General features: G+C 37.1%; 1 protein-coding gene and 1 long non-coding RNA gene across 2 annotated transcripts; both read right to left on the bottom strand.

Moving 5' to 3' along the window:
• Positions 1–1,541: 1,541 nt before the first annotated feature.
• On the bottom strand, positions 1,542–7,458 carry LOC134330950 (uncharacterized). The gene is made up of 4 exons (XR_010015056.1): positions 7,391–7,458; positions 4,989–5,054; positions 3,351–3,440; positions 1,542–1,736 (listed from the first exon to the last, which is right to left on the bottom strand). It is a non-coding gene; the product is annotated as an uncharacterized LOC134330950 (long non-coding RNA).
• A 1,942-nt stretch (positions 7,459–9,400) lies between these two features.
• Positions 9,401–17,777, bottom strand: ddx52 (DEAD (Asp-Glu-Ala-Asp) box polypeptide 52). The gene is made up of 15 exons (XM_063011256.1): positions 17,676–17,777; positions 15,749–16,001; positions 15,066–15,223; positions 14,789–14,974; positions 14,507–14,650; positions 13,893–14,004; positions 13,739–13,811; positions 12,328–12,531; positions 12,058–12,148; positions 11,858–11,980; positions 10,909–11,059; positions 10,244–10,319; positions 10,057–10,128; positions 9,732–9,830; positions 9,401–9,526 (listed from the first exon to the last, which is right to left on the bottom strand). The coding sequence occupies exons 1-15, from the start codon at positions 17,760–17,762 to the stop codon at positions 9,463–9,465; spliced, it is 1,893 nt and encodes a 630-aa protein (XP_062867326.1). The 5' UTR covers positions 17,763–17,777; the 3' UTR covers positions 9,401–9,462.
• Between the last annotated feature and the right edge of the window lie 625 nt (positions 17,778–18,402).

The raw sequence follows: 18,402 nt of genomic DNA, 5'->3' as shown, positions 1-18,402 counted from the left end.
ACTTTGAACATGTTTATAACGCATAACATGGGCTGCGTCCGAAATCGCATACTTAAACAGTATGTACTAGTTTCGAGGCAGTGCACACTGCTTGACCGGTAAAGCAGTACGCTCTTTCAGTATGCAAGTGTGCAGTATGCATGTAACCCCGTATGTACTACGTCCGCCATCTTACTAATGTCACGTGATGCACAACGTCTCATTGTCACAGTTATAAAAATTTTAAAATGAACAAAATTAATTCTGTCGTTCTCCACAAAGCTACTCATAACATTTTTCAGGGTTGTACTAAATCATAACATTTAATGTTTGTCCTACTCGCTTTCTGCCATCTTTCTTTTTTGCTACGAACTCCTTTGCAGCTCCAGTTGCATTATGGGATAGATTATCAGACCGTAAGTGTGCATCGTTTGCATAATCAAAAATGGCTGCCCAGGCAGTAGGTCATCCAGCTACTTTTCGTTTCGCATACTGTTTAATGTATACTGCTTATTCGGAAGTACTACCCGCTCTCGCAAACTGCTTTCGCATTTGCTGTTTAGTATGGTAGTATGTGATTTCGGACGCAGATATGGTGTTTATATATCAAATAACAGCTGAAGCAAATTAAGTGTCGTTATTGAGTTCACAATAGTTAAATAATGTTGTAACCTAACTTTAGGTCATGCAGACTAGCAGTAGGTTTTACAATCATTTACATTTACATTTTCAGCATTTAGCAGATGCCTTTATCCAAAGTGACTTACAGTAGTGTGACGGTATACAGTCTGAGCAATTGAGGGTCAACAGCAGCAACCCAGCAGTGGTGGGGCTTGAACCAGTGACCTTTTGATTACTAGTCCAGTACCTTAACTGCTACAACTACAACAGCAATGTTATGCAAGGGTTGAATAATTGTGACATGGCAGTATTAACAAAATATCCTGCTGTTCTGTTGATGCATGCTCAATAATCCATCGGTCTGAGCTGGTGTTGAATCATGTGTGTCTTTCACACATGATTGGGGTAAAGCTTTACCCCAATCATGTGTGAAAGACACACATGACCATTGTAATTAAGGGTCATTGTGAATTTCATATGGACCTGATCACCAGTTCCATTGTTATGCAATGGTGGTGATCGGTCGTTATGCAAATCAACTGCATATAAGGTTGGGGTATTCAACACCAGCTCAGACTGAAGAAGTCATTCGGATTGAGTGACGAAACGTATCTCTACAACAAACTTGTGTCCAGATGAACTGATTCAACTTTGTGGATTCTGCTGTTCCAAATACTACATCATTCATTTTTTTCATTCATTAGCTATATTATTCAACTTATTTTCTTATGGAGGGTTAAGTATTAAGTATGATTGCTACAATCTCATTAGTGTGATCAGTAACTGTACCACTACATGTTTATAAATTAGTCTGGGGAATATTATATTAAATCCTAGATGGTGAACTGCTATTGTAAGCACCATGTATCGAAATAAAGCACCACCACTTCACTTCAGTCAACTCAACATTTTATTTGCACCAAATGTTGATGTTCAAGTGTGTTAAAGAGTTATTAATGTTGCAGTATCAGAGGGCAGGTTACTTTTTACCAAAACTGTAGTCTATAAATATTAATAATGCTTTCATTTTTATGGTAAAAAGCAACTCCGATCCAATTACATTTTCTTTTGTAGTAAAAGTCTTGTTCTTATTAGTCACTGTGATTGCAGATCATCATTTCTCAGCAGTCAGGAACCTGAAATTTTACACCAAAACAGAAAATGTCAGTATAATAAATTATATTACACCATCCAATTACAATAAATTCATATTTTTCTGGGATTATGATGGAACAAGGACAGAAAAAGCACATTTTGCCAGTGGTTCCAACAGTAAATTGCTGGATATTGCTTAGAACTAGGGACCAGGGTAATGTGTACCAATGTTAGATACACATTTCCCTCTTTTTACACAATGTTTTGTAAATTGTGTTTGAACATAAACTGTTGAAGCTGTAAAAGTGAATTTTTCCCCTATTCTTGTTTTATATAACACAGGTGCATAACATATTTGTGCTTCAGTTTGCCATTTGTTTTCAATGGGAGATAGATTTGGATGGCAGACAGGCCAGTCTAGTAGCAGTAAAAATAGGTTTTAGTTGGCAGCAAGTTTCTGCACTTTTTTTAACTATTTATTAAGAATTTCAAAAACAAATGACATCACTTTTCTACATAGTTGTCTTCCAATGCATTTTTCCCAGCATCGTACCAACTTTTTAATGCATCAGCAAAAAGTGTTTTTGGTTGAGCGCGTAGCCAGTGATGCACCGCTGCTTTCAAATCATAATCACATGAAAATCTTCTTACCCCTAAAGCTTCTTTGAGTGTCCAAAATGGTGGGAATCAGATGGCGCTAAATCCGCACTATAAGCATTTCTCAGTCTCTCAGACATGACCAATTACTACTCCCACCCTCACCGTTTTCAACCAAAATACAAAAGTGCAGAAACTTTTTATGATCCCTCGTATGTTCCCCTCTCTATTAACGGTGCCTTCATAGGTGTGCAAGTTACCCATACCATTGGCACTAAAGCACCCCCATACTATGACTGATGCTGACTTTTACACTTTGCATTGACAACAATCAGGACAGTCCTTTTCCTCTTTTGCTCAACAACATCCATTATTTCCAAATATTAATTTTTGAAAGGTGGGCTCACTAGACTGCAGCACATGTTTCTACTTTGCATCAGTCCACCCCAGATAAACTTGAGTTGGTTTTGTATGTTGTTTGCGTAGTCTTAACTTGCATGTGTTTACTGACAAAGGTTTTCTGAAGTAGTCCTAATTCCATGTGGTTTTATTCATTACAAAAAATATGAATGTAATTTAACTATTTGCCTTATATTGCACCCCACACACACACACACTTGAAAAAAGATAGTTGATAACACTCTTACCCCTGTTAGCAACAGATTTCTTTTAAGAGAATACCAAAAGTTTGTCTTGTGAAAGGGTGGGGCACGTTTAAAACCAATACCCTTAATCTAACCTAAATCATTTGTAAAATCATTGGACTTTTGAAGAAGTATCAGCTCAATTGTTCTTTTACATGGACTGTATGATGGAAATGTCAATGATTTGAATTTAATAATGTCAATAACAAAAACACATTTTATAAAAAACTTGTGCATAAATTCAAGTTATTTCACAGAATTCATGCTCATTCAACTGTACAGTACTCTACTGAAGTAGCACAGCAATATCAGTTCAACATGATAACACACTGATTAATCAAGCAGCATAAATAGTACATTATAAGGCCCTTTTTTTATTAAGATTAGTAAAGGCAATCATTACAGGACACTTACCCGAGGATCCAGTCTCATAGGATAGTTTTTATCTTCAAAAACCATAACACCTTCCTCTCCATTTGGATTCTCTTCACATTGAACTGGGAACTACCGGTTTTAAGAAAATTAGGTACATTGAATTAGTAATAGTCTAATCTAAAGTATCATCAGTGAAGAAAATACAAACCCTATTTCCAGCAAGTTTGGAGACTTTCTAAAAATGCATTATAAACTTAAAACTAATTTGTTAAATCACTTGAACTTTAACCTGATAAAAGTACAAAGAAAACCGTTTGTGTTTTCACTGACAAACCTAATTGTATTTTGTACATATAAAAACAACAACAGAATGTGATGCCTGCAACACAACCAAAAAGTTGTGACAGGAAAATTAAGACTAGGGTTTTACAAGTAACACTATTCCAGAATGTTCCACTATTCTCGTAATAGGTGTGATCAGCAAGACTAACTATGAAAAAAGCATCTACCAAATGCAAATGGGTGGTGGTTCACCACTGAGTTAAACTTTATGAAGAACTGGTCAGTCAGTTTTACAGCACAGACTGACAGAATTTAGGTCTTTTATCATCTACAGTTCATAATATCATGAAAAGACTTAGGGAGTCAGAGTTTGAGAAACCATCATGCTACTGTGATACCACTTGCGCTCAGAGTACTTTGGAAAATCTTTGTGCCTTAACAGTTCGCCGCTGCATCAAGAAATGCAACCTGAAGCTGTATTATGCAAAGATGAAGCCATGTATTAATTTAGTGCAGAAATCCTGGTTATATGTGAAGTTACCACTAATGTGGAGGATTACATTGGTATATTATATTGGCCGAGATGACGTCTTTAGCCACAAACTCTATTACAGCAGGAGGGTGGCACGGTGGCTAAGTGGGTAACACTGTCGCCTCACAGCAAGAAGGTCCTGGGTTCGATCCCCAGGTGGGGCAGTCCAGGTCCTTTCTGTGTGGTTTGCATGTTCTCCCCGTGTCCACGTGGGTTTACTCCGGGTGCTCCGGTTTCCTCCCACAGTCCAAAGACATGCAAGATTGGAGATAAAAAAGTGTCTATGACTGTGTTGGATATAACCTTGTGAACTGATGAACCTTGTGTAATGAGTAACTACGGTTCCTGTCTTGAATGTAACGAAAAGTGTCAAACATGATTTTAAAATCCTAATAAAACAAAAACAAAACTATTACAGCAGATCAATGCCAGTCCTCATACTGCATGAGTTACAACAATATTGTTTCGCAGACATAGAGTGCGTGTGCTTGCCTAGCTTGCCCGCAGTCTAGATCTGCTTCCTATTGAAAATGTATTGCTTGTATACAGCAAGAATAGGCATTTCCACGTGCAAAACTGCAACAATGCATATCTTCAATTCCCAGACAATTAAAAGGTCCCAACTTTTTTAGTGTTGCAGGCATCAATTTCTTAAGTTTAGTTTATATTTAACAAATAGAATTAAGTTTGTAACTGAAAACATTAATAATAATTTCTTATTAATAGTTTCTGTTAAAGGTTCAAGTTAATTTTTTAAGTTAATATTGAAGTTTTTATTGCACTTTTCTGTAGGTTGGATTTGTATGTTAACAGGACTGGATTCACTGCAAACTAGTACAGATGGTAAAAAAAAAAAAACATACCTGATCATATTTAGCAGGGTTCAGGCTCTCAGGCAAGCTTAGTGTCAATTTGCAACACAGCGATCCCTAAATTTACAGAACAAAAATAAATAAAAAACATTTAATGTTTATATAGGAAAGCTCACAACTGTTAAAATAAAACTACTACTTTAATGTACTTCAAACAACTTTATTTTTTAATCAATCAAATAATTAAATTACATTTATTTGTGACCAAATATTGTCTTATATAAATAGAATTACAATTTAAATTGTTCACTATAGTACAAATAAATTCTCAAACACACAAACAGCTTCAAAACCATCATCCACCTTTATATTCATAATAATGACTTGAAAAAATTAGAACACGCTTCAGCTATATGTTTTTATTTCTACCAACTCTTTCTACCAATCTTTACCATGGGTGGTAATAATTATGGTGCAGACTTTATCTTCTTTATAGTACAGACACATTCACTTAATACAAAACTATTGGTGCATGTTGCAGTAACTAAGAATAAAATAAATACTGTTAAAAGTTAAATGTTACATGCTTTCCTGCTGTACAGTTTAGCAATCTCATTTATATGGAAGTAAAAAACATTACGATGCATGCTAAGTGCTACATATACAAGACCTGGCTGAGGTTGCAAAATGCTCAATATTTTACTTATATTTACCAAAAATGTTTAACATGTGCATGATTTTATCAGCTTTTTTTTTAAAAAACCTCAATTCAAGTAATTAACAATAATTGCGATGTAGGCCAAGGTAAACAAGGCCTGCCAAAGGCCTAGCAAAGACAAAGACCTAACTGCGAGCTATTTAACGTGTAAAATCATGACAATAATTAAAAAAGAATTATTAATTAATTATTAAACAAAAATATTTAGTCTAATGGTGTAAGAATTTAAACGCTCAAGTTTAAAAAATCAGTCATGTAAAACGTACCATTTCACACGTATTGCAGCGTAGTTGGCACAGTTTTTTTGTTAAAGCATGTATGCGTATGATTGCGTATGGTCGTGTATGAGGATGTATGATGGCGTATGACTCTTTCACGCCCTTATTTAAAGCAGTATATATATATGTATGTACGTACTATACAATATTGTGCTAATATTGTGCTCATATACATGTTGAGGGGGACAAAACAATGTATGCATATTTTAACAAAAGAGAAACCTGTGAAAAAGTCAATTTTTTCTGAATCGCCACCATTGTTTGTTTGTTTATTAGGATTTTAACATCATGTTTTACACTCTTTGGTTACATTCATGACAGGAACGGTAGTTATTCATTACACAAGTTTCATCAGTTCACAAGGTTATATCCAACACAGTCTTGGACAATTTAGTATCTCCAATTCACCTCACTTGCATGTCTTTGGACTGTGGGAGGAAACCGGAGCACCCGGAGGAAACCCACACGGACACGGGGAGAACATGCAAACTGCACACAGAAAGGACCCAGAACGCCCCAACTGGGGATCGAACCCAGGACCTTCTTGCTGTGAGGCGACAGTGCTACCGCCACCATTGTAACTTGTCTTCTACGATAAACCACATCCTCTTGGGTGGGGTGGGGTGGGGGGTGGGGGGTGGGGGGGGGGGGGTATTTATTAAAGTGTTTATAAATTTTTTTGTATCCTGCAACTCAACACACACAAAATCTATAATCTACCACTTTAATAGTTTAGCCTTGTGAAACTGTGTAATACTGAGGAACTTTCTGTCATATTTAAAAATAGGCTCATTATTTTAAATGATTTTTAAAGTTCTTCTTACAGAAAAAAAAAAGGCTAAATAAAGGCATTATGATTAATATTACCAAAACAAAGGTTTATATTAACAGAGAAACTAAAGAAAATACTGTAATAACCTAGATTTAAAAACACCCATGCAGAAATGTCAATGAATAAGTGAACTTGGTCCATTTTTAAAGAAAAAATCTTAAAACTCAACTAATTAATACATATGCATTTACTTTGAAATATATGATCAGTAGCCCTTCCAAGATACCAGCCATCCAATTAAAACTCGCCGAACTTTAAAGTCTTGAAATAAAATCCTTCCTTTTGAACTGCAGCTCTCAAGGGGTTTTGGATTAACTAACATGCAGATGTACATGCAATCCTTAAACCTTAATCAATAAAATTTGATAGTCCCTTACTGAAAGACTAAAAAGCCTAGAGAAATTACATGTTGGATTCACATTTAAAAGTTGTGAATATGAACACCGGTTGAAGAGCATTGATCAGAGCTGTTGAAACCCACCATGCCTTATTTGGTCATCCTAAAATCACCTTACATCTAAAAAGAAAAACCTATCAACACGATACAGGTTGACATTTTATTTCATTACAATACATAAAAGCACAGCAGCCCTTATAAGATGCCAGCTGTCCTGTCAAAACTCACCCATTATTGAATTATTCCTTTGAAATCCAGCCAGTTAAGAAGATTCTGCAACAGCAGTTTAGTGTAATCCTTAAATACTGATTTATAATAAAAGTCATCTCCTCCTGTTTAGTTGATCCTTAAAATACTAACCAGATTTTATTTGGATAGTCCTTTTCTAAAAGCCAAAAAATCTTTAAAATAAGTAAAAAATCATTTAAAAAAAGATCTTTTAAAAAATGGATTTCAGAGTCTTGCAAAGATGCTGAACCTTTGAGAGTCTGAGAAAAATGTCTCCAAAGTAATTATGAAACCATGTTCTGGTTCAGGAATGTGGTAGCACTCACACATCAAAGTGCAAAACATGTATTAGATTGATCTTTTCATTTCCTGTTTTTTACAAACTTGCATGCACTAGACCAGTGCACCAGTCATAATACAAGAGCCACATAATCAACACCCTCATCTACCCACGACTTCTGAACCAAGTCTTTATTTCACACTCTTCAGCTCCCAACCTTATCATACTCAATGTCTCTGATCATCAGTTTGTCTTTTTCTCTTTATCTTAATGTCCATCCTGTATCCAACACATTACAGGGTGTTCCTAAAGTCTGGACACATAGGTAAATGCATATTTTAAATAAATTTCAATACATTTTTCAACAATATTTTATTTCATTAGAATATTAATAACATCTTCAATGTGTTTTCCACTATTTGTGATGCAATATGTATGTGTGCTTATTTTAGTAAAGATATAGTTATAGTTAGTGACATTTCCTGTGTCCAGACCTTAGGGACACCCTGTATTTAGCCACCCTGTAAAATCTTGTTTCCTTCCTCCCAGTCATCCAACAACTTTCCTCAACAAGTCATCTCTGACCTTTCTAACCAGAAACATTTTCCCGGCCTGCTCGTTGGCTGGCGATCATCACATCTACTGTCAAATTTCTCATCTGATTTGACTGCTGCAAAGACACTCAAAGTCCCCAATTTAATAATCAACAGCCTCTTTACATCCCAGTTTTTAAAAAGTCCACACTTGGCACTTCAGACATAATTACTGACCCTTATTACTCATTGTACTACTCAACCTTTACTATACAGTATGGTCAAAATTATGTGGACACCACCTGATGACTGAATTTAGCTGTTTTATTTAGCCAAATCAATTGCTACCAGGTGTATAAACATTACATACATGTTAAATGATAAATGATATTGTGTGGCAGGGTGGCTCAGTGGGTAGCAATGTTGGCTCACAGCAGGAAGGTTCTGTGCTTGATTTCCAGCTGGAGCCATCCGGGTCACACAATGTCTACTTAGGACTGCAAACAGCAGACTTTTGCAGTCTTCAAAAGATGACTAAAGACTAAGATCTTTACTTAGGATTGTGTTTAAAACCTCTTTTTGATGATTAACTAACAGATGTACATGTAATCCTTATACCCTAATCAATCTTATCTGGTGTCATGAAGTGGATCTACATCTGCTCCATGCATTAAGTCCAACAGTGTTCTGTACTTGGTCTCTTCCTATCTTCTAGACACACACTCTTCTGAAGTTGTAACTTTCCATGTCTTTCAAATCTTTCCAAATCCCCAAAATGCACTTTCTTCATTGGCTTCCACCCATCCATTGTACCCACTCACATTTAATTCAAAATAATAGTGCTTGTCTACAAAGCCAAAGACAGACTAGCTCAACCCACCTTAAAAGCACTTATCAAACCAGGTTTGAACTTTGTAGCCTTCAAACCTCAGGTCTGGCTTCCCTCGGGACCGACAGAAAACATCATCAAAGCTCTCATCTACACCAGTACCCAGGTGGTGGAAAAAATCTTAATGTGTGTTTGAACAGCAGTCTTTTGCACTCTTCAAGAGCTGACTAAAGACTAAGATCTTTACTAAGTACTTAAATAGAAACTAACCTTGCACTTATCCATATTAACTTAAATTTTTACACACTCTTAAATTGTTAATGTGCTTTTTTAAGAGTGTGAATGGTACTGATTAAAAACAAACAAAATTAATAATTGAAACTTTATTTTATTAAACAAATCTTTTTTGTTCACAATTGATCAAACCATATCAGCTCTTATTACTCTCCTCCAGATTGTCTCCAGTACTGTTGGGCTTGGTTTTGCTTTTGTGCCTTAAAAAGAAAGAGCAGAAAAAACACAGCCATGATCAGTAAACTTACCTACAGCTCCATCATTTTAGTGAATAAATTGTTCATTAAAAATAAACATTTACTGCATTTATTGTGCACTTGGACATTTTATAAAAAGCTTCTGTTTCATCTTATGATCACAAATGCACCAGAGAGTAGTTTTGGTTGTTGGGACTAATGGCACTACCTTTTCCCTTTGCCAGTGTTTTTTTCCATGAGAATGCGAGGTGTTGTGCAAATGGTTGACCTCCTTGGTGGTTTCTTCTCAAGCCGCCGTTTTTCTTTGCTGTGAAGAAGTTTTAAAGCTTAGTAAGGAAAAAATAAACCACACTATATGCTGTTAGAAAAATAACATACTTCTGTAATAACTTCTCTAAAGAGAATATGAACTGAAACCAACTTTGGTTTGGCAGTAGGCATTTCTATCAACAACAGACAGACAAACTACTTGGGAAGATCAAAGTGGAAAATTAAAACCGCTCTGAGCCGACTAAAAAAATTACACGTTTTACCTTTTTAGTTTCTTAAATCCAATCATGTAATCAGGCACAGGACATCCAGCTTGTTTTATTACTGTAGCAATGCTAAGAATAGAAAAAAGCAGATAAAATGAGACATTCAAACACAGTAAAGAGCTTTTAAACACTTCTAAATCTTTGCAAGACGTAAAATGAATAGAGTTTGCACCATCATGGTTACCTGCGTAGAAGAGGTTTGTCAGCCTCTGTGAAAAAGGTAACAGCTTTTCCCTTATGACCAGCTCTTCCTGTGCGGCCTAGAGAAATCCATCAAAATAGAAAATAATTTAAGAACAATAATATGATTGAGAAAAGATAAGTAAAATAACCTACATTATTTAAAGATATAGCACTATAAAGCAGTTTTAAGCACTTAAATGTTTTCACATTTTAATGACTCGCTTACATTTACGGCACTTAGCAGACACTTTTATCCGAAGCGACCTACAAGAATCACTTAATACAATTCAAGCAATTGCAGGTGCCCAAATGTGGCAACTTGGCGATGGTGGAGCTTGAACCAGCAGCCTTATGATTACTAGTCCAGTCCCTATACTGCTGAGCTACCATTTATCAGGCAGTTACCAACTGCACTATATCATTAACATTATCATTCTAAACTCTACTTCTCCACATTAATATGGTGTTAGCATAGTCCAGTCAAAAGATGCACACTCTTTTTTCTCAATCTCATCATTTCCGATTACCCACTACAATACAATCTGAACCTTACTGGCCCATGGCACATGACACAATATACTGTAGGTGCACCTAATGACATGCCAACTTAAATCTCAATAACTAGATTCAGAAATGTGCATTGTCCATGTTCTCTTTGTGACTTACCTATGCGATGAATGTACTCCACAGCACTGGTGGGGAAGTCGTAGTTGACCACCAGGTTGACTCCTTTAAAGTCGATGCCTCGGGCCATTAGAGCCGTGCAGATGAGCACCCAAATCTTGCCGGCACGGAAACTGTTTACCACGTTATCTCTCTGAGCACAAGCAGAATCAAAAGTGCAAAGATTTATATATTTACATTTTTAATATATATTTTATATGCATTTTTACTTTTGTCTTCCAATTTAACAGCTTTTACCTCAGGATCACATACAGACAGTCACACGTTGTACATGTGCCTTCGACCAGCCAGCAGAGGATGCAATAGCACAAACCAACCGGTCGATAGCACACCTGAGAGTAACTTAGTAATTAGCTTAGTTTATTAGTATTTAAACATCATGTTTTACTATCTGGTTACGTTCATGAGTGTACAGTCAGCCAATTTACACATGATTCATCAGTTCTAGTTGAACATGGAACATTGTCAGATCAGATTTGTTGATTCTTGTTGTAACATAGTAATTGTATTATTTTGGACCATCACAATATGACTTTATAATACAACTGTGGGATCAACTAAAGTACTTTTGAATTTTTAAAATAATTGACAGAGAAAAGACAAGTCTTTAAGTTAATTCTGTTTACAGTGAAACACTGAGAAATTACAGCTGAGGACCATTTCAGAAAGCAAAAGTTAACATTTTGGCAGATAATGTATATGTAAATTCTTAAATTTTATATGAACTCCAAATAGATAAAATGATTAGATAAAATACAGTGCAGTAACATTTATAACTTTGGTTTAAAAGATCTATCTGGCACAGGAGAAAAAAGAAGTAAAAATCTATCAGTGAGAACAAGATGGTTGTCCATCGAAAGTGAAATTTACATTTTCAGCATTTTCAGGAGACACAAATGAACAACTTAACATTACTCTTTTCTTTACTGACCTGCTGCTGTGTGCGTTCAGCATGAATCACGTCCACGTTGATGCCCTCGTATACAAGCTCATGAAACAGCTCTCGAACTCGCTCAATGGACTGAACAAACACCAACATGGGTGGAAGAAACCCCTGCAAAATAAAAATGACAAGTCACCCTGCTGCATTAAGAAATCATTAACTTCCACAGCTGTCCAGATTTTACCTACCTTTTTAATCAGCTCCCTCATGGCGAGAAGCTTTCCATTCTCTGCACCTACAAATAAAAGTTCTTGCTCTACTGTCTCTACGGCTGAGTTCCTGTAGAGAAAAAAACATCACATGTAAACAGAATTAACACAATTGCTTATAAATATATAACTAGAACAAACCCCAGTTAATACAATCCCAATAGATTTACACTAATCCCAGAATTAGGGAGCACAAGAATCCACAATAAATAACAAGCAAGAGCATTAACTGTGATAAGTCATTTTTACCTTGGTCCAATGTTAACAGAGACAAGATTGTCCAGATTGAGTTTACACCACTGCTCAACCTCTGTGGTGAAGGTGGCACTGAACAGAGCTCGACGAATCTTGGGAGAGGAACAGGCCAGGAAGATTGTAGCCAGCTGCTCCCTGAAGCCTGTCTTACCATCTTCAAACAGCTTATCAGCCTCATCCACCACCAGCCACTCCACTCTGAATCAAAGCAGAATGGTGACATAGTACCTAAATCCTGGATTTGAAACTAGGTCTAACTTCTGTTATCATTTATGACTTGTAACTTGATCAAAGGCTTGAGTTAAACCTACCACCCCTGCAGTCAACACTTTTTTTTACCCAGCAATCGACACTTTATTACACACAATGTCAAACACTAAAAAGTCTTATTCACAAAAAAAAGGTGAATTCCACTAAATGACCTCCAGTGGCTTGTCCAGTGTGGTTTTGCCTGTATGCTTCAGGTCAATGAAAACTGTCAAACCCAGTCAGTACGAGCTCTGAAGGAAACATTCTTGAAGGCCATTTCTAAATTTGGCTGCAATCATTCATCCTTTTATTCTCATCAGTATCAATATTCAGGTTTTACAATTTTTGAAACATTCCACAACAAGAATTGGTAACAGGTGAGTGTTTCATGATTACAAGTTCAAGGTTTCAAAACTAAGTTCTGTCTAAAATTGCACACAGCTTTGACCATACACATAGTGATGAAATTGTAGCTACATTTGGAACAGGTTGGCTTAGGAGAAGAAAGCATTCCTGCTTATTGGTTGTAATTGTTGTTAAACCCAAACTGAGTAAATATGGCACAATTACAAGCAAATGTTTGTACAAATCTGTGTAAATAAAAAAAAAGTTCAGCACCTTTAAAAACAGCCAGCCGCTGAGCTCCCAAAAGGAATAGCGCTGAGCTCCCAAAAGGAATAGCAAGCAGGACTAGTAAGCTGGACTAGTAAGCAGAAGGTTGCCGGTTCAAACCCCACCACTGCCAGGTTGCCACTGTTGGGCCCTTAAGCAAGGCCCTTAACCCTCAATTGCTTAAAACTGTATACTGTAAGTCGCTTTGGATAAAAGCGTCTGCTAAATGCCGAAAATGTAAATGTAAATACTGATCCGTTACAATGTAATTCATGTTTTGACATGACATGATTAGATCTTGTTTTTATGGTGACGTCAGATATTTTCAGACAACAAACCTTTGTATAATCCACCATAAAATCTAAGCATGTACACAAATCAAATCTGGAGAAAAACTTTGCTGTAGCACCGAAACAATAACTCTGAGCTGCATGTCTAGGCATATTGTGCATGACTTAGATGCGAGAGTAAGATGACTCTTACTCTACTCTCTGATTTTACTCTAACAACTATTTGTTTCATTGACAACTGACATTAAACTTACTTGCTTAGATCAACAGCCGGTGGGTCCTGGTTGAGCAGGTAGATAAGTCTGTTTGGTGTAGTGACCAGAATGTCTGAAGGATAATTAGATGAGAATAATTTGATAAACAACCTGAACCATTTCCACAGAAACAAAGGTCCAAAAAAAACCTCACCAAACTTCTTGGCTGACTTGGGTCCATATTTCTTAGCTGCATCTCCACCTTTATTGATCATGTGAACTCTGAAGCCTACTCGTTCAGAAAGTTTCAGCAGCTCTCTGTGTGTCTAGAGAGACAAAACCAAATAAAGAGGTTTTTGTCAAAGCTTCCCAGATTTATTTATTTATTATTTTAATGTCATGTTTTACACTCGTTACACAAGATTCATCAGTCTTTAATCTCATGGAAAAACACAGTCCTGGACAATTGTGTATCTCCACTTCATCTCACTTGCATGTCTTTGGACTGTGGGAGGAAACTGGAGCTCCCGGAGGAGAGCATGCAAACTCCACACAGAAAGGACCCGTACCACTCCACCCCATCCCATATTGCTAATTAATCATTTGGTTTTCCCCATTAAACTTCCAATCTTGTCGGTTCCAATTCCCTTGTTGTTTCCAACTCGCAACACTTCACTCTGGTCACAGTACGACCGCTGACTGTTCCATATGTAGCAGCAAGGGCTCACACAGAGCTTTACCTTGTACGGAGGGCCACACTAATCTATTTTAGTCTCCCCACCACTTATATTGATGGGTGGGAAAGTGCAGTGAGGCTGGCTGTCTCACCTGGCTGGCCAACTCTCTGGTGGGGGCTACAATCAGTGCCCTGAAACCCTTGTTGAGTGGCTGGCGAAGATGAGCCAGCAGGGGCAGACAGAAGGCGATGGTTTTACCCGATCCTGTAGGGGCACATGCTAGGATTTCCCGTCTCTGAAATGCACAGTAAAAATAAATCATAATTCAGCAAAATGTAACTTTAGCTTAAGCAGGTAAATGAAAAATTACTTCATCTTACGCTAGTAACTATTAGCACCATGCAACAACATACTGTGCAAGAAATGAACCTACATGCATCATTAGTGGGATGGCCTGCATTTGAATGGGTGTTGGTGTCTGGAAGCCAGATGCTTTGATGTTCTGAATGATCCTTGGATCAAGCTCATATTCTTGCTGAAGCTCTTCAAATGTGCCAAGTGGGTCAGGGATGTCTGTGCCATGAACGTTGATCCTGTTCTGATGCCTTATTTGATTGATCTGAAACAGTTAAAACATACAAGAGAGTTTAGAACCTTAAAATAGCATTGACATCACTCCTTAAGTTAATCACCAATAAAACATATTTTACCTTCTCTTTGTGGAGCTGTTTTAATCTTTTCACAGAGGGCTTGTCTTTGGTCTTTGCCTTGGGTCCATTTGTTTCCTTGTCATGTGAGGACATCCACTGAATTTGCCTCTCGTCTATCTCTTCCTCACTACCGTCATCGGTTTCATTCTCTGAATTGTCTACAGTAAATCAGAAAGCATTACAACAGTGGAAATGATAGCTGCACAAGTCAGAATAATTTATGAAATACCTAAATGTATAGTTCTAGTGACATTTTGGGCTTGTTGGTGGGTGCACACGTGATCAGTCAACAAAAAACTATTGTAAAAACAGATGTGCTTTAAACTCTGTATTAGTGCCCAAGAATGTGGAATGGGATATTCAGCAAACTCATGGTCAGGTGTTCACACACTTCTGGGCATACAGAGTACACAAAAGTAATAACAGAAAAATGTAGAACTAAATTTAATAATGCACAACTTGTAAACTTCATCCTATGTGGAAAAAAAACTAAATAGTTGTCAACAGCTACAACAATTTCCCCTGATTTTCCCCTCAGCACTAGATATCAAAATTCTTCCCAATGCAAATCTTATATACAGTAAATCTGAATCAATACATGGCAGTTAAAGATTCTACAACACTGTACCACACATTCATACTAAACTGTATTTATGCCAACAGTTGTAAAAGTTCATTCCTACCTGACGTTTCACTCTCATTTCCTTTCCTCTTCTTCTTCTTCTTCTTCTGTGTATTCACCGATTCATCCACACTGGTACGCTTCCGTCTTTCTTTGATGCCAGATTGATCTTCCTCTGAAACTTCTTGTTCATCACAGTCATCTTGATCACCATCATGGCTGGACTCTGCAGCTTTTTCTTTTTGGGTCTTGGTGCCAAAGAAGCTAATTTCCATCAAAGGGTTACTGATCTCTTTATTCTGAGACCTCACCACCTAAAGGTAAAAGGTATGGAAAGAAAGAAAACTATTATAAATTAATAAGTACAATGTTTTGTAGAATTGCTTACTAACTGTTGCAAAGTAGTCTGGTGAAGTCACATTGTTTCCTATACTTACTTAATAAAAAAGCAAATATTACTGAAAATCGTGTCTTCTAGTCCTTGATTTCTACCACTTAAACAAGCAATCACAACTGTTTGTGTTGTGCAGTCATATTGACTGATGAAAGAAAAGTAATTTAAAATTACTGCACCTGTTTTCCTACTTCTATCAAATAATGAATGTTGGCTTTTATTTTTCATTCAAACAAGTCCACCCGATTTCTTTATTTAAAATTAAGTTGGTATTCAGCTACAATGATCAGCTGTACTCTTATAACACTTTTAATAAAAGACGTACTAGTTGCTATTCTATAAATAATTTAACTATGTTTATTTATTCATATTTATTTAAAGTTCTGTTACTACGTATAGTGTCATGTTTAAGCAATATTTTAATTTATTAATTTGGCAAGCAATTCGTTGGACACCTAGGTGTCTATGTGACTAACTTATCCTATAAACACCAACACTATCTCCCATACACCGATCATCCATAACATTAAAACCACCTCCTTGTTTCTACACTCACTGTCTATTTTATCAGCTCCACTTACCATATACATAGAAGCACTTTGTAGTTCTACAATAACTGACTGTAGTTCATGTTTCTCTGCATGCTCAATGGTCAGGACCCCCACAGGACCACTACAGAGTAGGTATTATTTGGGTGGTGGATCATTCAGAGCACTGCAGTGACTGACTGGTGGTGGTGTGTTAGTGTGTTTTGTGCTGGTATGAGTGGATTAGACACAGCAGCGCTGATGGAGTTTTCAAACACCTCACTGTCACTGCTGGACTGAGAATAGTCCACCAACCAAAAATATCCAGCCAACAGCGCCCCGTGGGCAGCGTCCTGTGACCACCGATGCAGCAATAGATGAGCGATCGTCTCTGACTTTACATCTACAAGGTTGACCAACTAGGCAGGGGTGTCTAATAGAGTGGAAATGGTATGTAAAAACTCCAGCAGCACTGCTGTGTCTGATCCACTCATACCAGCACAACACACACTAACACACGATCACCATGTCATTGTCACTGCAGTGCTAAGAATGATCCAACACCTAAATAATACCTACTCTGTGGGGGTCCTGACCATTGAAGAACAGGGTGAAAGCAGGCAAAAAAAAAGTATGTAGAGAAACAGATGGACTACAGTCAGTAATTGTAGAACTTCAAAGTGCTTCTATATGGTAAGTGGAGCTGATAAAATAGACAGTGAGTGTAAAAACAAGGAGGTGGTTTTAATGTTATGGCTGATCGGTGTATATCCATGTGTCTTCTTTCAAGGGTGCTTCCTTGCAATAATTAGGGGGATTTATTTCGCCTCTTCTTGTTTATAAGGGGGTTAAGTCCAGAATTTTGTAAAAAATGTTTAATGTCATTTGTTTAAAAAGCGCGAGTGGTGATAGGATGGTTCTGCATGTGAGGCACCACCAGAACACACGTTAGCCACAGCTAGCATGCTTCGCTAACAGAAACGGATGCAAAAACAACACTACGCCAACAAGTGACTTATATTTATAACACCATTCAAAAGTAATACTGCCATAAATGTAGACATTACCTTAAACCTTTCGGCATCTTTACCAAAGCGTTTTAAATTAAACTTTGCACCAGCTCCAAGCCTCTTAAACAGCTCAACGGCGTCCATTGAGGCTAACAACACGAGAGAAGTACAAGAGCTTATTAATCGATCACAGAGCTTTCAACGACGAGCAGCTCGGCGATTGATTATTTCACTTTTTGCCTTTAGATGTCCACGTGTGTGCGCTGCTTCATCGCCATGTAAACTAAAGCTTCAGCTAATGCTTTCTGTATTTGTGTTCGAAGACATACAGTTGCAATCTGAATTATTCTCTAAACCTTTTGTGTAAAGCTTGATTTTGATTTAAATCCCGTTTTTATCATTTGAATAATACAGCAAATGAACAAAGAAAATGAATGATTATTTTAGAGTAGCATTGGAAACACCAAGGTTCAGTTTCACCACAAAAGACATAACATTCCTCCTCAAAATTCCTTGGTATTGCCACCTCCTGCTGCAAAAATATATCCCCACATCACCGATAATCCACCTTCATGCTTGACTGTACAGAAAGGTTCAAGCGGCTCACAAGCCTTGACTTTTTTTGCACCAGTCAAACTGCTGACCCATAAGGCCAAACAATTCCAGTTTCAATTTGTCACTCCACAGAACTTTCCCAGAACTCTGTAGACCTATCCATATTCCTACTGGCGTATTCCAGTCAACTCTGCTTAAGCCTCTTTATAAAGAGTGGTGTGCATCATGG

Source organism: Trichomycterus rosablanca, chromosome 16, assembly GCF_030014385.1.
Source record: "Trichomycterus rosablanca isolate fTriRos1 chromosome 16, fTriRos1.hap1, whole genome shotgun sequence".
Taxonomy (NCBI): Eukaryota; Metazoa; Chordata; class Actinopteri; order Siluriformes; family Trichomycteridae; genus Trichomycterus; species Trichomycterus rosablanca.
This window is presented reverse-complemented; position numbering and strand designations above follow the sequence as displayed.